Source organism: Sander lucioperca, chromosome 1 (genome assembly GCF_008315115.2).
Source record: "Sander lucioperca isolate FBNREF2018 chromosome 1, SLUC_FBN_1.2, whole genome shotgun sequence".
Taxonomy (NCBI): Eukaryota; Metazoa; Chordata; class Actinopteri; order Perciformes; family Percidae; genus Sander; species Sander lucioperca.
Window position 1 is genome coordinate 53714357 of NC_050173.1, and position 25902 is coordinate 53740258.

The 25902-nt window shown below is 41.1% G+C and overlaps 2 protein-coding genes and 2 long non-coding RNA genes across 11 annotated transcripts in view; 2 read left to right on the plus strand and 2 right to left on the minus strand.

The window, feature by feature from the left end:
* LOC116036557 (long-chain-fatty-acid--CoA ligase 1-like) overlaps positions 1-8405 on the plus strand; it is a 30311-nt gene extending 21906 nt beyond the window's left edge. For all 5 annotated transcript variants that reach the window (XM_031280116.2, XM_031280112.2, XM_031280114.2 and 2 more), the window contains exons 15-22: positions 1113-1208; positions 1755-1827; positions 1949-2037; positions 2141-2257; positions 3672-3815; positions 5594-5698; positions 6824-6895; positions 7168-8405. In XM_031280116.2, the coding sequence (XP_031135976.1) occupies positions 1113-1208; positions 1755-1827; positions 1949-2037; positions 2141-2257; positions 3672-3815; positions 5594-5698; positions 6824-6895; positions 7168-7308 (837 nt within the window). In that variant the 3' untranslated portion in view covers positions 7309-8405. The remainder of the gene's footprint in view (positions 1-1112; positions 1209-1754; positions 1828-1948; positions 2038-2140; positions 2258-3671; positions 3816-5593; positions 5699-6823; positions 6896-7167) is intronic.
* A 659-nt stretch (positions 8406-9064) lies between these two features.
* On the plus strand, positions 9065-25667 carry cenpu (centromere protein U). 4 transcript variants are annotated; one of them, XM_036005951.1, is made up of 14 exons: positions 9087-9210; positions 11422-11494; positions 13423-13510; positions 14215-14337; positions 14374-14440; positions 15713-15797; positions 17543-17632; positions 18016-18106; positions 19310-19436; positions 19575-19653; positions 20987-21034; positions 24592-24653; positions 24943-25099; positions 25337-25667. In XM_036005951.1, exons 1-14 carry the CDS (start codon positions 9206-9208, stop codon positions 25460-25462), a joined length of 1221 nt encoding a protein of 406 aa, XP_035861844.1. In that variant the 5' UTR covers positions 9087-9205; the 3' UTR covers positions 25463-25667. The 4 variants fall into 4 exon arrangements, with proteins under 4 accessions (XP_031135978.2, XP_035861844.1, XP_031135977.2 ...); XM_031280118.2 differs by having other exon boundaries at positions 9065-9210; positions 11440-11494; positions 14215-14440; XM_031280117.2 differs by having other exon boundaries at positions 14215-14440.
* LOC116036569 lies at positions 12774-21318 on the minus strand. The gene is made up of 3 exons (XR_004101646.2): positions 21307-21318; positions 14528-14530; positions 12774-12974 (listed from the first exon to the last, which is right to left on the minus strand). It is a non-coding gene; the product is annotated as an uncharacterized LOC116036569 (long non-coding RNA).
* The window catches only part of LOC116036565, a 36412-nt gene continuing 35841 nt past the window's right edge, over positions 25332-25902 (minus strand). The window contains exon 3 of the long non-coding RNA XR_004101643.2: positions 25332-25485. This is a non-coding gene — a long non-coding RNA (uncharacterized LOC116036565). The remainder of the gene's footprint in view (positions 25486-25902) is intronic.

The window sequence follows — 25902 nt, forward strand, 5'->3', positions numbered from 1 at the left end:
CGTAGACTTGCAGTGGTCTGATACTCCTTCCATTTCAATATTATCACTTGCACAGTGCTCCTTGGGATGTTTTAAAGCTTGGGAAATCTTTTTGTATCCAAATCCGGCTTTAAACTTCTCCACAACAGTATCTCGGACCTGCCTGGTGTGTTCTTTGTTCTTCATGATGCTCTCTGTGCTTTAAACGGACCTCTGAGACTATCACAGAGCAGGTGCATTTATACGGAGACTTGATTACACACAGGTGGATTCTATTTATCATCATTAGTCATTTAAGTCAACATTGGATCATTCAGCGATCCTCACTGAACTTCTGGAGAGTGTTTGCTGCACTGAAAGTAAAGGGGCTGAATAATTTTGCACGCCCAATTTTTCAGTTTTTTATTTGTTAAAAAAGTTTGAAATATCTAATAAATTTCGTTCCACTTCATGATTGTGTCCCACTTGTTGTTGATTCTTCACAAAAAATTACATTTTTATATCTTTATGTTTGAAGCCTGAAATGTGGCAAAAGGTCGAAAAGTTCAAGGGGGCCGAATACTTTCGTAAGGCACTGTACTAACTAATATACGAATAGAAGTAAAAAAAGAAAGAAATTAACTATAAAAGAGCATTTGAAGAATTAAAGACAACATTAATCTGTTTATTTTCTCGATTAATCGATAAGTTGTTTGATCTACAAAATGGCAGAAAATGGTGAAAAATGTCAATCTGTGTTTGCTAAACATCAAGATGATGTCCTAAATATCTTGTTTTGTCCACAACTCCAACAAATAATTCAGGTAACTGTCACAGAGGAAAAAAACTATAAAATATTCACATTTAAGATGCTGGAATCAGAGAGCTTTTACTTTTTTTTTTTTTTTATAGAAAAATGACTCCAACTGATTAATCGATTATCAAAGTAGTTGGCAATTAATTTAATAGTTGACATTAATTGATTCATCTTTGCAGCTCTAATTGTTATCATCCTCAAACAGCCTTCACTAAAAGTGATTTAGATGGTTAAAGCTGTAAGGACATAGACATTCTGTTGCATTTTATCTGGTTGACTGTCGTGGCTACAGCTGACAGAGCTGTCCAGTAATAAGGTGATGTGCTGCCCTCTGCAGGCCAGCCTTGGCGGCCGCGTGCGTCTCATGCTGACTGGAGCTGCTCCCATCTCTCCTGCTGTCCTCACCTTCCTCAGAGCCGCAGTAGGCTGTCAGGTAGCACAAACACCCGCACAAACACTTGCACAAACACCCCACACAAACACTCACACAAACACTCGTACAAACACCGACGCAAACACAGCACAAACACTCGCACTAACACTCACACAAACGCTCGCACAAACACTCGCACTAACACCGGCACGAACACTCGCACAAACACAGCACAAACACTCGCACTAACACTCACACAAACACTCGCACTAACACCTGCACAAACACTCGCACAAACACTTGCACAAATAACCCGAAAAACACAAGCTCAAACACTCGCACAAACACCAAAAAACACCCGCGCAAACATCCGCTCAAACACTTGCGCAAACACTCGCACAAACATCCGCTCAAACACTCGCACAAACACTCGCACAAACATCCGCACAAACATCCGCTCAAACACTCGCACAAACATCCGCACAAACACCTGCACAAGCACTCGCACAAATACTCACACAAACACCTGCACAAACACTCGCACAAACACCTTTCATTCAGTGGAAACCTACAAGCAGTAATGATATAATAATCATATTGTCTCAGTTCTATGAAGGTTATGGACAGACAGAGTGCACTGCTGGATGCACCATGACCATGCCTGGTGAATGGAATGCAGGTAATGGATAACAAAGCTGCTTGACTTGATTCATCTTTTACAAGGCTACACGCTCTAAAATGTGAAGAAAAAAGCTGGTTTCTGCGGGCTACAAGAACTAAACTTGACGCCATGTCTGCAGGACACGTCGGAGCTCCTCTGCCCTGCAACTCCCTTAAACTGGTGGATGTGCCTGAGATGAACTACCTGGCTGCAAACGGCGAGGGAGAGGTGAAACACAAAGACACACATCATCATAGAAACTCTTTTATACATTTCGTGATAATGTACGTCATTCATAAATGTGTGTGTGTGTGTGTGTGTGTGTCTCCAGGTGTGTGTGAAGGGTCCTAATGTGTTCCAGGGCTATCTGAAGGACCCCGAGAAGACCGCTGAGGCTATTGATGCAGATGGTTGGCTTCACACTGGAGACGTAGGAAAATGGCTTCCTGTACGTTAAGTCATGTTGTTTGAGTTCAGCCTCACACATTTCTATGCCTCCGTGCCGGGGACAGCCGCGGCCGGAGAGGCATTATGTTTTCGGGTTGTCCATCCGGTCCGTCCGTCCCATTCTTGTGAATGCAATATCTCAGGAACCCCTGGAGGGAATTTCTTCACATTTTGGCAACAACATCCAATTGGGTTACGGATTTTGGAGGTGTTTGGTGTTTTAAGCCCCCAGCGTCGTCTTCCAGGCAGCGCTGCCTGGAAGGCAAGGGGATTAGGCAATGGTTAGGGTTAAGGTTAGGGTTAGGTGCCTTGAAGTCGACGGTCGCAGCGCTGCCTTGAAGTCAACGTTGGGGGATTAAAACACCATTGAGCGATTTTGGATGTCACTGTGATGTCACAAAACATGTCTTTGGCAATAACTAGGGTTGGGTACCGAAATCCGGTTCCTACGCAACCGGTAGGCATCGGACCGGATTAGAACGCAAATTTCGGTTCCTCGGTTCCTGAAATATTTTCCCTCTGTCGCTCCAAAACAGACGTAAAAATATCACACTTTCTCTGTATGCAACCGTTAGCTAGCTACCGTAAATGTAGGCTACTTTTAAAATGCCATATTTTCCCTCCGGGCTCACCAAAACGGACGTAAAAGCATATTAACCATTCACTGCACGTGATCGCAAGTAAACATATTACATCTTTGATGCCATTTTTCAGTTTTTCAAGAATCGGTTTAGGAATCGGAATCGTTTTAAAAGTACCGGTTCGGCATGAGAATCGTAAAAATCCAAACGATACCCAACCCTATCCATAACTGAAGAATTCCTACGGTAAATTATGACACCATTTCACACAAATGAATAATAGGATAAAATTATGAAGTGATGATATTTTATATCCAAAAGGTCAAAGATCAACTTCCCTGTAACGTCATTTTCTTGTAAGTTTTTTTTTTTTTCCAAGTCTGATATTTTCCAATGCACCTGCACAGAAGAATTTTTTGATGTGCAACGTCATAATCTGCAAAAAGACAACAAAACCAGATCCTGATTTGGTGACACTAATGTTGAAACTTGTGGTGATTGTGTAGATCCTATGTGCTGCCGGTTTGAAGCATCCATGTTTCTGCAAAAGATACACTTAATTCTATTTTAAAAAAATGGCTTCAAAGTCTTCACTACATATTTTATGTAAGTCTGGACAAACTGGATGTAAACTGCAACTTGACTGGTTGGTGGAGACATACAACCACAAGGCGGTAATTTCTAGTTTTATCAGCCTCACCTTGTTCATCTTAACTTCACACATTTATTTCAACCGAAGTTCATTACATTGAGCTACATATCATAAAATGCTGTATTTCCAACAGCCTGTAGACATTTCATAGAATGTAATTATGTGTGCATGTGTGTTGACAGAATGGCACGCTGAAGATCGTGGACAGGAAGAAGCACATCTTTAAGCTGGCACAGGGGGAGTACATTGCTCCAGAAAAGATAGAGAACATCTACATGAGGAGTGATGCAGTGGCACAGGTCTTTGTGCATGGAGACAGTCTGCAGGTAGGTGGAGGATATTCCGAGTGTGCGTGCGTGTGTGTGTTTGTGTGTGTTGCGGATGTGTGTGGTATTATGCTAGGCCCACAAATTTACTCCTGGCTCCTTCTGACCTCTGTTCCCTTTGGAGAAAGTGTATCTCAGTGGGATTGGTGTATTATGAAGCAAAGTCCTATGCTTCCTTCCACTGTAATCAATGATTGTGGGGACACCGGGCATGAGAGCAGCGCGTAATGGTGCGCATGCACCGCTGAGATTCACTCTACAAGCATCACAATAGGACAGTCTTCCATTTATATTTTTTACGTGAGGTGCGTGCAGCCCTTTTACACAGAAATGGATCCTAAAGTGTCTATAATTGTTTTAAATTAAACTACCGATATACAGCGAGTGACTTGATGACGGTCAATGAGTTACTGTTTATATTTCTTCTTTCCCTCACCTGAGTCCCCTGATAACAGCTGATGGATTGACGTTTCACAGCGCTGTGCCGGCTCCAGAAACTGAAGAAACCACCACAATCCACCGTCTCGCCTGTGACTCACACAGTCCTACGCCGTGTGTGCTCAGCAGGTGTAGCCAGTTAAAAAGATACATTCAGCAGCACATCCGCTCCGCGAACGGTCCATGTGCAGTGTAGCCAAAGCATAAAAATCCCTGCTGTATTTAACTTGTATGCACCCACGCACATCCGTGACTGTACTAACCTGGGTCCCGTTTCAGGAAGGAGGTTTAACAAACTCTGAGTCTAACCCTGTTGTCTGAGTTGATTTACCCTGAGATGGGAAACTCTGAGCTTTCGGTTCCAGAACAGCTGATATGAGTTGGTTCAATCAACTCAGAGTATGTCCACGCGCGTGCACCACCACAATAAAAAGGCAGCATGAATGGAGCCATGATACTACGATTCACCATGGTAACAACCACAAACAAACGGGTCGGCGGAAATACTCATGTGCACAAACAGAGAGTTTGAACATGCATTTTGTTAAAAAAGTAAGACAGCGGCTGCTGTAAAAGAGAGAGAATTGGTGTGGGAGAAAATTGCTGCTCGAGTCAATGCGTAAGCATTAGCAGTGTATGTAATTTCATATTAAATCACAGTTAACTTATAATATTACTGGTGAAAACTGGAATTGTATTATACCTATAATTTCATTTAGGTGCAATCCTGCGGGCGAAAAAGTAAGCTACTACTATATCCCATTCTGAGGCTGCAGCACCATGACCATTAACAGAACTATAATGTATAATCATTTATTTCTTTTTAATGGCTCTCACTGGTTTGTCGCCAGGGAACACTACAAAAACGCTTCAGAGCGAGTCGCACTTTTCTGACGGCTCTGCATACAGTGGCTTTACTATTACAGTATGATCCGTGTCACCAATGTTATAAAAAAAAAAAAAAAAACGTAATACGACACAAAGAATCTGCTTGGATGTTAATAAAGCATGTCCACGATGGTGGATGTTAGTGATATGAGGACGGATAAGGTATCTACGTATCTGATGGACTGTGAAAAAAAAATGAAATGAAAATACATCTAGTCGGGACTCAATATCATCTCCCGACGTAAACTCTCTGCGAAGCAATCCAGCTTTTTCATCAACGGGATCGTCGACAAAAGGACATGACGTGTTTGAGAAATAAACGTTTTATAATCTGCCTAACATAAACCAATGCGTTTTTTTTATTCATGCAGATAACAAACTGCATTAAAATGCGCCTGATACAGACTGCATGAATGAATGAATGACGAAATTATTGTTGTGTTTGTCTTCAGGCATGTCTGGTAGCAGTGGTGGTTCCTGACCCTGACTTCCTGTGTGGCTGGATCAAGAGGACCCTGGGACTGAAGGCCAGCTACCAGGAACTGTGTGGCAGAGCGGTAATACTTACATAATTTGATTACAGTATAGTACAGTGGATTCGGACTGCACACATACAGTTTCCTGTGTCCACACTGTGAATTAGAACCCTGTGCGGGACTGTTTTCTTTATCCCGCTCCTGCCGAATTTCTGACCATTAACGCCCGCACCCGCAACGTGTGTGTTACACTCCCACCCACTTCCGCAATGTGTATGTCCACTCCTGCCCGCACCTGCAAAACTCTGAGATTTTATTTATATTTATATATATATATGTTCCAGGCTACATCCCGATCCCGCAGTGTTTTTTTTTTTAGCTGCCCGTTCCCTCCCGCAAGATTTGCGTTGGCAGTGGGACCCAATCCCGATGCAGCCCTCTACTGTGAATCCATTTCCCTTTTAGGACAATATTCATTTCATACATATTAAGTTTTAATATGTTTATGTATGCACCAACAACCAAGGCAAATTCCTGGTAAGTGCTACTCACTCGGCAATAAATCCTTTTATGATTTCTGAGTTAAGCAATACATCTCTTCATTCAGAGCACTGATTCACACCCAGGCATGCAGTACATGTACACCAGGAGGTACTTCTGCAGTTGTGTTGGGGTTATGTGGAAAGATTGTGGAGTAGCTCACCTAACTTGAAGACAGTAATAGAAATTATATATATATATATATATATATATATACTTTTTTTTCTAATTGTATCCCTTTTCTATTTCACATATTTGTTTTACAGAGAAAAATAAATAAACAAAGAGGTCTGTAAAGTGGTGCGAGGCTGATCTCCATATATTTATTATCACAATAAGTAATAAACTACAAGCTAATAAGAAAACAGGACTAGCCTCACACCAAACTGCTGTAACGCCTGAACGCAAACTGTTGCAATTGAGAGTGTGTGAAAACTTGTCAGCGAGCAGAGAATTCAAAAATAGAAAAAAAAAAAGCCTAAAGTAACAGATAAATGGTTGAAAGATGCAGCTTTGATGACTCCAAGTGGTTGTTTTATGAGTGAAAAATCAACCAAACCTTACTAACGAAAAGAAACTAAAGATCATAGACAACGCACCCACTTGACCACAGCCCATGTAGCGAGTATGAATTAAAAGAGCTACCTCTCTTTTACGTCCTTTCAGGAAGTCAAGGCAGCCATCTTGAAGGACATGGTGCAACTGGGCAAGAATGGAGGCCTCAAGTCCTTTGAGCAGGTAAAACACTCATATTTCAGCTGTGATTCAAAATATCCTTTCCTGTATAGCACTGGGTAGCTCTGTAGACGTAACGTTCTTCCAAACTTTGTTAAGGCATGAGACTTTGTAAAGAGATTTGTTGAGGCATTTTCCTGGAACTGAAACATTATCATCCTGCCTAACGCCACCTGTCAATGTGTGTGTGTGTGTGTGTGTGTGTGTGTGTGTGTGTGTGTGTGTGTGTGTGTGTGTGTGTGCGTGCGTGCGTGCGTGCGTGCGTGTCCTGTTAGGTGAGGGCCATTTGCATCCACACCGAGCTGTTCTCAATCGAGAACGGCCTGCTCACTCCAACAATGAAGGCCAAGAGGAACGAAATGCGACAGTACTTCAGATCCCAGATAGACGAACTGTACACTGGGATCAAAATGTAGGAGCAGAGGATAAAAATGGAAGACCAGACCCACAAGCTACCAAAGGCAAAAAAAAAAGGGGAGCACGAGCTAAAGCACACACAGGGAAGCAAATGAAGAGATCCCGTCTTACCAAAAGGACCATCAACATGTGTAGTCCTCATGATTCAGAGAATTTAGAACAAAAGAAATGACCTATAGGATCTATGACACGCACCACAAGACCTCCGAATGTCCAGAGTAGATTTTATGCTTAAAATAAATTCTATTCTATCTAGTTTATCGATGAAATAGTTTTACCTATGCTATGTACAGTACAAATACGTGTTGATTCTAATCAGCTATTTTGTGATAATATCTCCATTAAGGATGCTTTTTAAAGGGAAATATAAAAATGCAGCTCTGTAGCATCAGACATCTCAGGACTTCACTGGCAAGAACCACACACACACACACACACGTCTTTTAACTTCAACGATAGAGGAAGACACCACTGAAACGGGTTCACTGAGGTTTAAATTTGGATTAAAAGCCATATTGATCACTTTGTCAGCTGCACACTACAACTTAAACATTTCAGGTCTTTGATGAGATTTTTTCTGTCTTTGTGACGTGATTTTATATGACTGTTTCTTGAGGTTGTTGTTTTTTTGCGGTAGAAAGTTGAAATCCACAATGGATAACGGGATCGTTTCGGTTGGGTCCTTAAATCTTTTCAATAATAAGCTTGGGTCCTATTAGGACCCTGAGAAATCAGCAGAGTGAGCCATATTAAAGATAATCTAAACAAAGCTAGCTGGAAACGGGGCATTCAGGTACTAATGAACAGTCAGGACGTAGGGAAACTGTGTCACTGTTTTAATTTATTTATGATGGGAACATGAAGGGAAGAGAATAGTTGAAGAAATTGTTCTTAAATTATTATAATAATACTATAGTAGGGTTAAATTATACATTTCTAAATAACATGGTTTACAAAATGAAATCTGAATGAAATCCTTTTGAATGTTTATAGTTTACATTTGATGGAAGTACTTTTGACTACGGTCTTGCTCTGGCTGTTTTTCACTGTCATCTCAGATTTGTTTTGTAAAGATTTTAATTTAAAATCAATAAAAGAAAGAGCTTGTTTGATCTTATGTATTTTGCTTTATCAGTGCTGTTTGTACAATGGTAAATACATGTAGGTATGTAGTTCAGTCCTATTGTATGTATTACTCCAAGGGATTGTATGGTATGTATAGGCCAGAACAATTTTGAATCCTCATATTTTATTTAGTATGGATTTTATTGTCTGTATACACGGGACTAAGATTGTAGACTAGACTAGAATTGTTGTGTTTTAGGTATTTTTTAAAAAACGTAATACTTCAGTATACGCAGTATCTAAACGCGTTTTTTTTTTGTTGTACTTTGTTCCCTTGAAATAAAAGCTCGATCAGAGCCCTGAGCTTTATTTTGGCTCTTCAGAAATCTATGTCTATGTATATCTACATATACATCAGATATGTATACATATACATCAGAGCAAAGGGGTATTTGATGCATGGATGTATTACAGTAAGAGAAGCAGATACTGAACCTTTTCGTTTTCCGTAGGACTGAAATTTAAATGATTCCGCTTGGGATAGATACACATTTTCAGTGCAAATATTTATTTTAAACTAAGTGCATCCATACTGTTTCACTGTAAAATTAAGGCTAAAGCGTTGCAATGTTATGCACATAAACTCTCATTTTGAGATGTAACGTTTTCGTCGTTATAAAGATAAATATTGTACCCCCTGCCACCCCTCCCTTGTATATCTGAAATGGTACCGTCCGGAACTTCAAGCATTTTGCGGGAAGCGGTATCAATTAGAGTTGCGGAGTGTTTACAAAACAAACTTGTTACTTAACTAAGCTACAGTTGCTCCAAATGAGGTGAGAACTATCAGTTATGAGTTTATCTAGCTAGTTGGTAGTCACGAATTTCATTTGAAAAGTTGACAATAAAACGTTGCCTCGCTCTAAGTTACAGGCAAATGTAACAAATTCATAACATTAGTAACGTTATGCTTACAAATCGGTCACGTCTTGTGCTGCTAGTTTCGGCATGTAGCTAGCTAACCTTACCGTTACGTTACCTTAGCTAATTTACAACTTTCAGAATTGATTCGTGCTTTTCGCAACCAACCCTAATTTGGAAGAAACGTGTGTGATAAAAGAGGTGTAACTAACAGAAAAGAAAGTTCTTTGTTTGTGCTGATAATGAGCATAACGTTACCAAATGGTAAAAGACATGGACATTTACAACTTAAAAACAGCACTCTGGAAATTAGCTTTGCAGTAGTCTCGCATTGCCAGACCTATCAACAAAGCGCTGGCAATGAAGGTCTGGCAATGCGAGACTAGGGTTAGGTTTGCAGTTAATACATGAATGTACGACGTCTACTAAATGGAGTTTGGCTTGAGGTTAGACACATATCAATGGCGAGTGGATAGTGCCACAGATAACCTGCCGAAGGAGACTGTCTTGTGACTCTAACGTGTGGATTGACTACACCGTCGCCAGTGTACATCGTAGTTGATAAGTACGCCGCCACACCTAACCGTCGTCGCCAGATGTGCCCCCCAAGAAAAAAAAAAATGTATTGAGTGAATTCAAGTCAATCAATATACAGTAAGCCTATGTTTTAAATGTATTTCAATTCATTCAATACATGTTGCAGGCCCTTTATCCATTATACATGTTGCTCTAAAAGTACTGACAGTATAAAAATAATACGATAAATTAAATTGTCTCATCAGCTTATGTGACCTGCACTGTTGGAAGAATGCATTGTAACTCTAACATTGATTGAACATTGGTGCCCTCTACTGGATCATTTGCACTAATTGCCTTACTGTTTATTAAGCTTGATAGATCTGTTTACATGTAAGTTAACTTTATGTACGTATGTGTATATGTATTATGTATGCATGTATACACTTTATTATATACAACTTATATCTGTACATAGTAGTCAAACGTTCATGTGTTAATCTTGGTTTTTAGCCGTAACGTTATGTCTGTTTCTGTGTTGAAAGCAACACCTAGCCAGACTCAAATTCCCGTGTGTTTACACTTACTTGGCCAATCAAGCAGTTTCTGATAAAAATCCGAAATATACTGTAAGCTATATAAGCTGTTATTTTTATGATTTTGATCATATATCTTGGGACTATACCTTCGTTAAGGTCCTAAGGCGTAAGACCGTTGATGATTGTTGTTGATTTTGGTTAAATATGCCAAATTGCTATTTTATTTATGATTGTTGTTCAGATGGCTTAGCTAAGGTAGCTAATGCTGTCGGCATCAGTCTCTTGTTGCCATGGAGACATTCTGAGTGTTCATTCAGCAGTTTAATATTTTTTTTATAAGCATGATATTACTAGCCATACATTATGAGTAACACATAAAGCCACACATTATGAGTAACACATAAGCACCAGAAAGTAAGCAAAAGAACACTAACAAAATGTGAATCTAAACTATGGGAATATACTGTACTCTAGTTATCAATATTAGGGGAAAAGTCACACTGACGACGTACATAGTTCAGACGTCTGTAGATACTAGTGAAGGCGTGTGTTTCACACGTTTGTAAGGCGACGTACTTAGTTTAGATGTCTTTAGTAGGCGTAAATTTGATGGGAATTCTAACATACGCCGTCGCCGCCGGAAAATGTTTCTAACATGCACTCGCTGCCTAGTCCCCGCTGGTCTCTCGTCTGCAATCCCTGTTAAATCAATTCAAAATTCCACACGGTTTGGCGACGACGGGGAGGGTAGCCTGCTCCTTCTCCTGGTTATCCTTTGAATGACACTATCCACTCGCCATACATAACAGCTAGCTAAACAGAATGATACAACGGCTCCCTACGAGATTTGGGGCTCAGCCATTGGCTGTAGTAGGGCTCAGCATTAAACACAAGCCTGATGATTGGGACTCAGTAGCGTGTCACTTGAGCATGGAGGATTGCTCAACGACTCAGTAAGCAGACTCATTTGGTTGGAGGTGTCCCCTCACCTGGTGACAGCGATGGCTCAAATATTGAAATATTGAGAATGATGATGATGCAAATGTGCCTCTGTCTTCTATGTCTCCACAGTGCCAAAAAGGCCAGAGGTGCCAAAAAGGCCAGAGGAGCCAAAGCGCTCACGGCGACACAACATGAGAGTCAAGTGAGTTGGTCAATACTGCACTACTGATTCGATGAAAATTTGTATTGGCAATATATTTATTTTTAAAGGGAGGAAAATAGAGCTGGGTGATATGGAGAAAATCAGATATCACGATATTCTTGACCAAATACCCCAATGTCAAAATCAATATTGTTGTTATCCATCCAAACTCTATATTACGATATTGTAGGGTTGACTATTGGTGCTTTCACAAACTATTTTAACAATGAGATTTTAGATCAAGTGGATACAATGACTAAGTGGATAAATGCAAATAATAGAACAACAGTGTGATAAGTTTAGAAAATGACATCACTTTACTGTAATGTAGCCTTTAAAACTAGGAAGGGGGGCCACAAAACTGAGGAGGACACGCTGTTGGATGCTGTCCTCCTCTACTACTTCAATGCCTAACGAATCTATTTCTTTCTCTCCCAGTGACCCTGTCTTTCACTGGTTGAAGCCTGAAAATATTGTAAACAAATTAATAACATAACTAATTACACTGGTCGGACTGTTCAGCTCTGTTTCAGACGGATACCTCCGGTTCAGACTTCCTCATCCTCAACACGAGCCTTTTTCAGTCACGGAAAATATTTTTCAAAACTCATCTGAAGCAGCAAACATTCAGTGTACGAGTATAAAAATGACATAACGTTATTAAGTTTATTTGATTACGTTTATTTGATTCACAGCTGCTACATATAGTGTTTTGACCTCGACAAGCCAACTGCATTTTACTGCAAACTTGCGACTAGTTAACTTTCTAAAGCGGGTGCAATCGCTTGTTTGCTAAGAGTCGGGTCGGGACTCCAACATTAACACACTGACAACATTGTATTCAGAATATAAAATATTTTTATAGCACTTTTGTGTAAAGGTGTTCACGAGATAGATACCAACCTTTCGTGAACTTGTGAATTTCGCCAGCCATCTTCTCTCCTTATGGAGACAGACGCTGTGTGCACGGTGGGAGGAGGTGTGTGTGTGTGTGTGTGTGTGTGTGTGTGTGTGTGTGTGTGTCTCGCAAGAGAGAGAGGAGCAGGGAGAGGAAATGCAGCTGAACGTGTTTTTAAATAGCGTTTTAAAAAAGAAGAATGACGGAACGCAATGTGCGACGGCCGGTGTTGATAGTGCGGCACACTGCCACACATTAGTCTATATATGGGAAACACTGGTATCTATCTATCTATCTATCTATCTATCACTTTTTTTTCCCAACTTCAAATTGTTCCCAGTTTCAAATGATGTCCCCAAAAGGAAACTTTGTCAACATCTGTTTTATCTATAAAGATATATTTCTCTCTTTGTTCATCTCACTTCAATTACATTGCTGCAAAATGGGATTGTCAAGCAGACAATATGACCAACACATACGTAATAATAGATCCATACTTGGCATCTGTGTATAGATACAGTATTGCCACGGAAAATATCGCCATCCTATGCTGTATCGATTTTTTCCCCCCCACCCCTACTGCTGTAAAAATGTAAAATAAAAAACAATGAGCAACATTTTGATGTTTTGTTGGTCTAGTTTGAGGGGCTTAAGATATATAAGCCACTAAAGCATGGGGGTGTTCAGTCTGAGGGGGCGCTTCAATCCAGGCAGGTGATGAGAAACGTTTTGCTAGTGAAAACTGCATGTAAAAAGATGTTTCTTTTGCTCCTTATTGTTGTGTGTGTTTTTTTTTTTGTTTTTTTTTTTGCTGTGGACGTCCAGCTTTTTTTCAACCCTCTTTTTTGTAAATAAAAGCATTACGTACGTAACTCAAGCCATCCTGTTAGCTCATTTAAACCAGATTCCCAGCGCTTTCTTTAACACTATGTCTGCAATTGTGTTATTACACCGGACTTAAAGTTCGCTTGCTTGACTGTACATTATGGAATTGTAATTTAGTTTTTTTCTCTGTTGTGTTCAAATCCAGAAAGGTTCATCTAAAGATCAAATGGATTCTCCCAACCTGTCTGCTATAGAGAGAGGCAGCTTCCTGGAGGGACTGCAGCTAAATTATGGTAAGTGTCTTTACACCGTACGGCTATATCCCTATCCATGTCCGTGTCATGATGTCTCTACAATTCTTGAAAAAAGCAGGAAACTATTTTCATTTAACACCTTAAACATAACATAGATCTTGAGTACTTACAACACTGACAAAAGGCAAACTATTTTCTTCATGTCTGCCTCTGTACAAGGTACAAGGTCACTTTATTATCCCCGAGGGGCAATTTGGATTACAGCCAGCATTAACAAATATATACACCAAACAACAACAAATAAACACAACCACAGTACAACATCATTTCAATTTACAGGATATTATTAACAATGGGGATAATAGCCGGGATGAATGACCTTTTAAATCTATTCGTTCTGCATCGCGGCAGACTATATCTACGCCCGGAGGGTAGCAGCATAAATTCACCCCACAAGGGATGAGTCGGATCAGCCAGGGTGGCTCTCGTCTTCTTCAAGGATCTGGCCTTATACATATCATGCAGGTCATCTAAGGGTGTGCCCGCAATTTTGCTGCACAACCTTCACGATACCTTGCACGCGATTTTTCTGTTTAATAGAAAGTGACACAATGACCGAATCATCCGCAAATTTAATTTTCTTCGCGAATCTTTTGTGTAGCCCTGACCCTCGTTACCAGAGTCTAGCATAATGTCAACACCAGCAATCTTGTGCTGACCCCGAGAACTCTTGTGTTGCCAAGGTAACCCCCTGCACAGCACCGCCATGGAGGAAGATTTAAACGTCCTGGAGGAGGAACCGGTGAACGGAGGAAAAGTTCTGAGAAAGGTGACTCCTCAGAGGTCGAAGGCGACCGTTAAACCGAGTGGCGCTGCCGCGATGTGGAAGGAGACAGGGAGGGGTGGAGAGAATGAGGAAGAGACGAAGAAAAAGAGGAGTAGAAGTACTGGAGGGACGCCTGCAGCGAGGTGAGCTCACAGAGAGGTTCCTCTCTAGACCAGTGGTTCCCCCCCCCCGAAACCGAAGTTGAGGTAACTCTCGAGATACAGCCTTACTTTCTTTTTTGATACAGAGCAGTTATCAGCACTTTTACGTTTCTTAGCAAGGGCCACAGGTTAAGAGGTCCCGGAGGTTTGGCCTACTAAGTAGCCTGCCTACAATTTTAAGCGAGAACAAAAATATATAGTTTTTATACCGACTTTTGTATACATTATATATTCTAGTGTATTATCATAATTTGACGTGCAAATATTTTTTTTTTTTACCTCAACCTCAAACCAGATAAAGACTTGCGCCCCCCCTGTAATCTTTGCCGCCCCCCCTGAGGGGTGCCCGGACCCCAGGTTGGGAACCACTGCTCTAGACCAGTGGTTCTCAAGGGGCGTTGCGAGATGGTTGGGGAGAAAAAACATATTCTAGACTGGGGAATGGTTTTCACATGGCTGCGTGAAGTTTGGTACATTTCATGTGTTATATCCGCGAACACCAACGTCATTGTTTTGGGGGCGTCACGACTCAAAAAGGTTGAGAACCACTGCTCTAGAGTAAGGTTAATATATCATTCACAGAGTTCATGATGAATCATTTTGGTCTATAAAGACATAATGCAATAAAAGGTAATGGAAACATTTTTTTGTTCAAAGAATGAATGGAATATTATTGAGCAAATTAGTAATTATTATACTAATACTAATTTGAAAAAGAAGTACTTTTTCTTTCATACTCTTAAATAGAAGAGAAAATGAGAAAATCACATCATAATATTATTGACTGTAGGGTTGACTATTGGTGCTTTCACAAAATATTAACACAGTGAGAGTTTTGATAAATAATCATCAGTACCATGGATGAAATGACTAAGTGGGTAAAGACAAATAATAGAACAGCTAGAACAGTTTGGTAAGTTCAGAAAATGACATCACTTTACTGTAATGCAGCCGTTAAAACCAGGAAAACACTTGTGTCATATCACGATAGACAAAATTGATATCAAGTCTCATATATCGATACGTCGATATAATAATATTGCCCAGCTCTGGAGACCTAATATACACATAGAAACATGTCAACAAATGTACAGGTGTCCATATGTACTCACAAAGGCACTCACATTTATTATATATTATACATTTATAAATACATTCATAACTCTCACCACCCCAAACCTAACCTTTTCTATTCTGTTTGTTAATATCCTGCCTTGCCATCAAATTGTTTATCCGTCTCTGTGTCCCCACAAGGCCAGTGAAAAACCAGCAGGTGAAGAAAGGCAAGAAGAGAGAGAGTGAGTCAGGAAGTGGAGTGTCCAGTGGCCCTGAGTCACAGGTAAGGAGGTGAACAGTAAAGTCTCCAACAATAAGGGTAGTCTCCCAAAGATCTTCAACAGGGGGTCCGCGACCCCTAGGGGGTCCTCCAAATTAACGTTTGATCATTTTTTGGAAAGTTTATTTTTCTTCCAAAAATGAAAGTATGTCTTAAAATAGACATTAACATGAATTTAGCATATTAGAAATAGGGCTCGGCGATATGGAGAAAATCAAGTATCACAATATTTTTGACCAAATCCCTTGATACCGATACCGCAACGATATTGTAGTGTTGACTAATGGTGTTTTCACAAAATATTTACACACTGAAATTTTTGATAAATTTATTTATTTAATTAGTTTATTTGTCAGGGACAATGTACAAAATACATTAATCTTACGAAAAGATGTTTTGTACCAGAGTTAGCTAATGCTAGTTTCCATCTGCTGTCCCAGTAATCACCAGTAATGTGGATATAATGACTAAGTGGGTGAAGGCAAATAACAGAACAGCTAGAACAGTCTGGTAAGTTAAGAAAATTACATCACTTTACTGTAATGCAGCCTTTAAAACCAGGAAAAGACAACACTTATGCCATATTACGATATCCAAAATCTAAGACGATATCTAGTCTCATATCACGATATCGATATAATATTGATATATTGCCCAGCTCTAATTAGAAAAGATGAATTGAATCGAATTCATGAAAACAAAAAACATTTAATTTACACAACACTGATGACAGGCTTACTGTAGGTAAGGTAGCCACTATGGTAGCCATCCACAGATACAGTTAAGCTTAAGGATTCACTGTGACTTCCACATGTATGTATAACATCAAAACATGATGTATACATATTACATGACTATCTATACATCCATTTTCACCAATCTGTCCAAGTTTAATATGCAGCTAAATTATATAAATGTAGTCCCTACATGCTCCGTTTCTCTTTCAGCTAAGGGGTCCTTGCTCTTAAAGTGCCCATATTATGAAAAAAACACTTTTTCTGGGATTTGGGGTGTTCTTTTGTGTCTCTGGTGCTTCCACACACATACAAACTTTGAAAAAAATCCATCCATGCTGTTTAGAGTGAGATACAGTTTCTGAATGTGTCCTGCCTTCAGTCTCCGGGTGAGCTGTTCAAAATCGGCATGGCTTGTGATGTCACAAGCCGAAACGAGCTGGCTAACCGCAACCATTAGCTCGTAGCATGCTACCTCGTTCTCAATAGCAAAGCACTGCTACAACACACACAAGTTCACCATAATCTACAAAAGAACTACTTACATGTGCGCCCTCATTTAGAAGTCTCCCAGCTAATCCTGCCTTGTAACTGACCAAAGTTGTAGAAACAGCCTTTCTTTTACTGTCTATGGAGCTAGCTAGCTGACATGATCTACATCTGAGCTACTGCGCATGTGCGAGTGCAATCAAAGATAGTACAGAAGAAGAAAAGAGGTCTCACTCTGTAGCTAAAACAGAGACCTGAACACAAGGTGAAAAGAGGATCTGCAGCAGTGAGAGAGAGCGGTGCAGTACAACAAAAATATGGTGTTTTTTGAAAATTAAACCATGTAAACCTATCCTGGTACAACCTTAAAATACAATTATGAACCTGAAAATGAGCATAATATGGCTGCTTTAAAAACGTTGAAGACCCCTGTTATATAGTATACCACAAGTGTAGTGCTAATACGGTCAGAGAGACTGCACATATGCTGAGACAATGTTTTGCTACGTTTATTTCTTCTTCCAGGAGCAATCTGACCCTGGCACCACCCAGCGGAGCTGGAAGAAAGTCCTGTCCTCTGAGGAGGAGGAGGAGGAGGAGGAAGACAGGAGTTGGGTATGGACTAACCCCCATTTTCCACCGGGTGCGTCTGCGCTGCGTTCCGGAGGCACCGCAACCCCTGCGAGCAATCGCTGCCATTCAAGTCCATGTTTGATATTCCACGTTCGTGGGTGAAGCGGCTCTCCGCTGAGTGCTTGGCATGGAAGGTAGATACTAGCTTGACGCTCCGCTTCTGAGACACTCCCGGTGTGGTATGGCGCGTGGCAGAGGACGGAACAAAACCGGAACGCAGCCAGAACGCAGCACAGATGCGCCCAGTGGAGAATCGGACTTCTGCAGATTGTTGCAACCAGGAGCCTAGCATCCACAGGTATGTGGCCCATGTGTGACCTTTCATTTTGTTTATATTCGTCTTTTTCTTTATGTCATTTATCCAGTGCCCAAGTCCAAAGAAGGCCAAGGGGTATCAGTTGAGCAGAACCAGAAAGTCTTCGTCTGATAAGTCTAAATTTAGAAAGTCTTCATCAGGTAAGGGATGAGAGCACAAGAGGCTAAGCTGCAAAGTCAAACGGCACTAATACTTCAGAATTGCATCTCAGATGTTATGTTTCAATCCTGTTTAAGGTAATTATATTCTGACATTTTGGAAAATGTTACTTACGTGCTCTCTTGCCGAGAGTTAGATTAGAACATCGATGCCACTCTCATGTCTGAACATTAAATATGAAGCTCAGCATAAAGACCTTTGGACAGAGCCAGGCTAGCTGTCTCCCCCGTTTCCAGTCTTTATGCTAAGCTAAACTAACAGTCTCCTGGCTGTAGCTTCATATTTAACTGACAGATATTTGAGTAGTATCGATCGTCTCATCTAAAGGCCCGGACACAGAGAGCCGATAATCGGCCGTCGGACAGTCTGGCGAGGTCAGTGACTCGAGTCTGTTCGGTGTGTTCCGTGCCATTGTCCATCCGAGGGGCCGTCGTCCTTCATTTTGGCCAATTTGACATGCATAATCGGCGGGGCGGGGCGGGCACTGCCGGCAGTCGGACTCAAATGAGCCATCTGATTGGTAGAGTGCTAACCCGGAAACAGGGAGCGGAATGAGCGTGACTAGAGTCTCTCAAAATCTCACGAAAATCTTTTAAACTGACCTTTGTCGATCTGAAATTAATACAGATTCAGCAACTGCATGGCCTATTTCTCGCTTAAAATGTTTTCAGAAACACATTTCTGTGAACTATTTCAGCACAATATGAGATTGTATTCTGAACAAGCCGCCATGACAGTCTGTCTGAAACCAGACCCACGTGACGCGTTCGTCCAATCAGCTGCCGGTTTTCATTTTTGGGCGACAATACAGATTAGCGCCGCCTGCTGTTATGGAGACGTATTACATCTTGTCGCTTTGCTGTGTTGCGAGGCACTTTTTTGACCAATGCGGGGAGACTGATCAGCCCAACTGCCTTTTCTGCTGAGGGTCGGCCATTTGGTTGGTGTGTCTGCAGCTTAACTCTCCGCAAGAAAACAATGTCCTGGTATAAACTGGAATTTGAAAGGTTGTTTTGTCTAATCTATTTCATTATACAGCACAAAATACTCATACTGGACATAAAATAGGCTTGAGTTTTGGAAATCTAGTAATGGGTTAACAGCCGTTTTTTAAATTCTTAATGTGAGCTGTCTTTTTACTCCGTAAAAACGGAACCACAAAAACCTAATTCTCTCACGTGAAGGCTGTGCATCTGCAGAACCAGAGACGGCCCACAGAGATACACAGAAGAAGAAGAGACGTGGTCATCAGGGAGGAACAGAGCTGGAGCTGGTGCTGGATGCCTTCCTTGACTTCTGTGACCAGTACAGGTAAACAAAGATATTCAAACAAGTAGCCTGTAATCTCACCCTTCCATATCATGTCAACACATAATAACTATCTTTTTTATTCACATTTTCAAAACGTGTGTGTGTGTCTGTGTGTCTGTGTGTGTGTGTGTTTTACAGGGAGTCTGTGGAGTCTAAAGCAGTCAAACAGTCCATTGATTGCTTCTGCTCCAATGTGAAAGAGCAACTCTTGGAAAAGGTCAGACTTCATAAATTCTGTTTTATTTGAGGAACCAAAAAGTTGAAGCAAAAGAGCAACTGGACTCCTGTGTGGTTTTCAACATGTTTCCGGTTACAACCAAATTTCGAAACTGTTTAAAGGGGTGATAGAATGATTATATAGGGTATTTTACACTGTTCCTTAAGGTCTCCTAATAGGGTATGTAACATTGGTTGGGCTGAAAATTGCCCGAATGCTATTTTATTAGGCCCTTAACTACCCTGTGAATATGGCTCTATTTGGAACAAGAGCTTTTCTTCCAAATATGGTATGCTCATGAATATTTAGTTGAGCTGCGCGCTGATTGGTTTGAGCGAACCCCATAGAAACACATTGGAGACTAGACAGCAGGTCTCATATTTCAGATACTGCAAAGTTATACGTTGTTTGTCGGGCTATTTCGTTATTAAATTCACTTCTGGGACTTTTTTAAGCGAGAAATCAACTATATAAAGCTCAAATATGGGCCATTTCGAAAATTGATGGCTAATTGCAAATTTAGTAAGACGTGTCGGACTTTAGGAGCTCCACACAGTCTGACAAGAAAGCGGCAACCTTCACACCCACTTAAAGTCACAGTTTCTCGGTTACTGGACGACCGGGGCTCGGGGCTCCGCGGAGCTCCGGAGCTGCAAGCTAGGCTATGTGTCCCATTTAATCCTATGGGAAAAGATTGTTGCTACACTTTCGGCATAACTTTCGTATATTTACAGTTTGAATTTCGTCACGCCACTTACATAACATGTACCCCAAGGTCTTATAAAGCTAACAAGGGTGTCTGATTTCAATTGAATGAATTTTTGTGAACTTTAGGGGTTTCTTTAGCTGCGACTGTCCCTCCAATCCTATGTGTACAGGTCGCGGCTAGTTAGCTTCATTTTCAGCGTAATTAGAGTATATTTACAGTTTTAATTTCGTCACGCCACTTATATAACATCTACCCCAAGGTCTTATAAAGCTAACAATGGTGTCCGATTTCAATTTAATGAATTTTTGTTGACATTAGGGATTTCGTTAGCTGCTACTGTCCCTTCAATCCTATGAATCACGGCTAGCTGCAGGCCCTGGAGCTCCATCAGGGCCTCGGCATTTTGTAGTCCAGTAACCCAGAACCGGTGACTTTGCACGGGTATGGAGCGCCGCAGGCTCCATACGTGTTTTCCTCAAAAAGAAACCCCTAATACACCAGCGTGGTATTGATCAATTCAACAATAAATGTGATCATACTATACCTTGATACTAATTAATATCCAAATTCAAACATCAAACACATGTACTGTATATTCTCTGGTGATTTTTTTTTCTCTTCCAGATCTCTTCTTCCAAGGAGCTCAAGGTTTTAAAAAGAGAGAACGCCAAGGTAACTATGGCAACCAGCTTTTTCGACCATGCTAGTGCCGTGGCTCAAGGGATGGCAATGTCAGTCAGTTGATCTACCACTTTGGTCCGGACTGAAACATCTCAACAGCTATTAAATGAATTAAGATTTTAATTCTGTACAGACATTCATGGTCCTTTAGTGCCACCATGAGGTTGAGAGTTGTGGTTTTGGGTGAAATGTCCCAGTCCAATACTTTGGTTTATGACAAAATACTAGCAGCATGCTGAACTATGAAGGTGAACATGGTAAACATCAGAGATGTGGACTTGAGACTTGGTGACTTGGACTCGAGTCGACTCAAATCCTCATTTTGATTACTTGCGATTTGACTTGACAAAAAATAAATGACGTGAGACTCGACTTGGACTTGTAAGTTAATGACTCAAGACTTGACTTGAGGCGTGATGACTCGGATGACTTGCATGTATTCATAAGTTTTGAATATTAGCTGTTACATATGAAATAATATAAATTGAATGTTGCCATGTGTCTGTCTAACTGCTATGCAGCGGCAGCAGCGCAAACTGTGAATCACGATTGGACGACTGAAAAAGTTCCCCGGTGTGTGATTGTCATGATTGGATGACTGGCTTTCAGTCAAACTCCTCGCTATGGCAACATGTAACATTAAAGACCCCTGATGAAGCCCCATTATGGGGACCAGATCACCACAGTGGCTGCGTCTGTGCCAGAAGGGAAACAAAAATTCACACAAGAAAAAAAAAAAAGGGGAACTGCCGAATGCAAGACCTGCTCACTTGGGTGTTAAAAAAAAAAAAAAAAAGGTGACTTGACTTGCCTTAAAGGTCCTACAAAATGCTGCTTTTTGGATGCTTTTATATAGGCCTTAGTGGTCTCATAATACTGTATCTGAAGTCTCTTTTATATAGGCCTTGGTGGTCCCCTAATACTGTAACTGAAGTCTCTTTTATATAGGCCTTGGTGGTCCCTAATACTGTATCTGAAGTCTCTTTTATATAGACCTTAGTGGTCCCCTAATACTGTATCTGAAGTCTCTTTTATATAGGCCTTGGTGGTTCCCTAATACTGTATCTGAAGTATCTTTTATATAGACCTTAGTTGTCCCCTAATACTGTATCTGAAGTCTCTTTTATATAGACCTTGGTGGTCCCCTAATACTGTATCTGAAGTCTCTTTTATATAGGCCTTGGTGGTTCCCTAATACTGTATCTGAAGTCTCTTTTATATAGACCTTAGTGGTCCCCTAATACTGTATCTGAAGTCTCTTTTATATAGGCCTTGGTGGTCCCCTAATACTGTATCTGAAGTCTCTTTTATATAGGCCTTAGTGGTCCCCTAATACTGTATCTGAAGTCTCTTTTATATAGGCCTTGGTGGTCCTCTAATACTGTATCTGAAGTCGCTTTTATATAGACCTTAGTGGTCCCCTAATACTGTATCTGAAGTATCTTTTATATAGACCTTAGTGGTCCCCTAATACTGTATCTGAAGTCTCTTTTATATAGGCCTTGGTGGTCCCCTAATACTGTATCTGAAGTCTCTTTTATATAGGCCTTAGTGGTCCCCTAATACTGTATCTGAAGTCTCTTTTATATAGGCCTTAGTTGTCCCCTAATACTGTATCTGAAGTCTCTTTTATATAGACCTTGGTGGTCCCCTAATACTGTATCTGAAGTCTCTTTTATATAGGCCTTAGTGGTCCCCTAATACTGTATCTGAAGTATCTTTTATATAGACCTTAGTTGTCCCCTAATACTGTATCTGAAGTCTCTTTTATATAGACCTTGGTGGTCCCCTAATACTGTATCTGAAGTCTCTTTTATATAGGCCTTAGTGGTCCCCTAATACTGTATCTGAAGTCTCTTTTATATAGGCCTTGGTGGTCCCCTAATACTGTATCTGAAGTCGCTTTTATATAGACCTTAGTGGTCCCCCAATACTGTATCTGAAGTCTCTTTTATATAGGCCTTGGTGGTCCCCTAATACTGTATCTGAAGTCTCTTTTATATAGGCCTTAGTGGTTCCCTAATACTGTATCTGAAGTCTCTTTCCCGAAATTCAGCCTTGGTGCAGAATTACAGCCACTAGAGCCAGTCCCACAATGATCTTTCCTTAGAGAGAAGACACACCAGCCCGATAATCGGGCGTCGGGCCGTCTGGCGAGGTCTGTGACTCGAGTCTGTTCGGTTTGTCCCGTGCCGTCGGCCCGTCCGAGGAGCCGTCAGCATTCATTTGGGCCGACCCGACATGTTCAGTCGGGGACAGGGCAGTCGGGACTCACCTGGGAATGGGGAGCAGATGAGCCTCTCAAAATCTGACGAAAATCTTTTAAACTGACCTTTGTCAATCTGAAATGAAGACAGATTCAGCAACTGCATGGCCTATTTCTCGCTTGAAATGTTTTCAGAAACACGTTTCGGTGAACTATTTTAGTACAATATGAGATCGTATTCTGAACAAGCCGCCATGACAGTCTGGCTGTGAATTTCTGGAGAAAAAAAGAACCACGTGATGCGTTCGTCCAGTCAGCTGCCAGTCTTCATTTTCTGGTAAATAATCAGACTGTTAATGGAAACAATACAGAGCAGCGCCGCCTGCTGCTATGGAGACGTATTACGTTTCGCGCACGCGCAGAGCGTACGCTCAAGTCGGCGTCGCCTCAGTGTGTTCTGAGGCATTTTTTGGACCTCGGGACCCGACTGATCAGTCCGACTGCCTTTTCTGCCGACGGTCGGCCCGTCTGGTTGGTGTGTCAGGGCCCCTAGAATGTGCCATTTCTGTGTCTGTAGCTTTAAATGCTACTGAGGAGGAGAGAGTGGGGGGGGCAAGGTGGAGGGTGGCGGTGTGGCCTTGACCAACTGCCATGCTTCGCTTGTTTGCAAGCCATGATGTCTCTCTTTTTCTCATGGGTGGGCCAAATTCTCTGGGTGGCCAAAGCAGAGAAAGGGGGGGGTAACCTTTCCCCTTATGACGTCATAAAGGGAAGATTCCAGATTGGCCCATCTGAGCTTTCATTTTCTTAAAGGCAGAGCAGGATACCCAGGGCTCGGTTTACACCTATCACCATTTCTAGCCACTGGGGGACCACAGGCAGGCTGGGGGAACTCATATTAATGTTAGAAAAACCTCATAAAGTGAAATTTTGATGCCATGGGACCTTTAACTAAGGACTTGACTTGACATAACCTGTGACTTGACTTAACTTGCTCCTCACTTGAGCAAAGAAGACTTGTTCACGACACTGGTAAACATTAGACAGTACCTGCTAAACATCAGCATGTTAGCATTGTCATTGTGAACATGTTAGCATGCCTGTTTTAGCTCAAAGCACTGAGCCGCTAGCATGGCTGTAGCTTGGGAGATTCCAAAAATCGTTAGGACTTATGAATGGTGCAATCGCACGGCACAGACTGTGGTTAAGCAAGTTTAGATTCCAGTGAGCTGTCAGCACTGTTAAAAACTTGTTTGAGTGCGACGGTGCTAAACAAGTTCCCCAGGTTTCAAAGTGTGTGTGTGTGTGTGTGTGTGTGTGTGTGTGCGCGTACGTGTGTCAGGTGGGTTCTTCGATCCGTACAAAGACACAGAGACTGTTGGAGGCCAAAAATGAGCTGATGAGGTGAGAGGCAGTTCAGATGCACAAACGCACCAGTTTTCATTTCCACAAACTCAGATTACTTGTAAGGGTTTTACTGTCTATAAAGTAAAAGTATTCCCTTTCAAAACAATTGGTCATTTAAACAACCATGGCGTTGCCAGTTAGATGCATAATTAACACCAAACAGTGTTTTTTTGGTTGTTAAAAAAATCATTATTAACATACATTTCTTAAAAAGTAAAACATGTAAAGATTGATTACAAGTTTTCAAGTTCTTACACTGCCCTTTACACTGTGTGTGGTTGGTCAGGGCAGAGAGGCAGGTGTGGCTGCTGCAAAAGGAGAAAGTTGAACTTAAAGCCCGATTAGCTGATCTGAGACGAGGCCAAGCCTTTCTGCATGACATCAGAGAGCTCAACAGACAATACCTGGACTACCGACACAAACACCCCAAAGAAAAAGAAATGGTATACACGCACACACACAGACGTATCAGAGACATATCACTCCATGTATAAATATTGACTTAAAAAATAATGGAAACAATTACTTGAATACTTTCTGGTTATTTGTGTGTCTTGGCCATAGCAACAACTGTATCAATACAAACTATCTTTACCTGATGCTTTTCAAGAGTTGTAATAAAACTCTTATAGTGACATTTTCTGACAGTGACTTTCCTTTTCTCTTCTCCTCCCGTCCAGTATGGGGCGTCCAGCTTGCCGGCTCTGCTATTGGAGACCAAGCATGTTCAGGCAGTAGAGCATCAGCTGAGAGGAATCGATAACCAAGTCAAAAAAAGAACGAAGAAGAATGAGACTCGAAAATAATGCGCTACAATAATAATCATGCGCTACACGCAATACACACAAACGCACACAATTGCACACAGGTTAAAGACTCAAAAGCTACATTTGAGCAATACTAAGGTTGCTGACATTTTTTAAGGCCTTAATACAGAAAGCACCTTGACATTTTCTCAGATTTCATCGTGTATACTGCCCAAATGCTGCCTATACTGGATCATTGCTAGATTAAAAAAAACAAGTTTAATAAATGCAAAAATAAGAGCATTTTTTGTTTGTGTTTTTTTTGTTTTTTACAAAAGAATATCAGAAGTTCTATTTCTGGGTGATGTTGAATGCTTGTAGTCAAATTGGTTTCCCTTGTATGAGTTGTGTAAAGTTTTCCTTTTTTCCTAGCCCTAAGGGATTGTTCGTGACGTTCTGGACAGTTTTCTAAGCCAATCAACTGCTGACTTTCTGTGGTT

What these genes read in the sequence shown, in the direction of transcription:
- cenpu (XM_031280117.2), top strand. An exon ending in AGGAGGAAGACAGGAGTTGG is followed by an intron (nt 17,633 to 18,015) that starts GTATGGACTAAC and finishes TCATTTATCCAG; the next exon opens with TGCCCAAGTCCAAAGAAGGC. An exon ending in GCCAAAAATGAGCTGATGAG is followed by an intron (nt 24,654 to 24,942) that starts GTGAGAGGCAGT and finishes GTGGTTGGTCAG; the next exon opens with GGCAGAGAGGCAGGTGTGGC.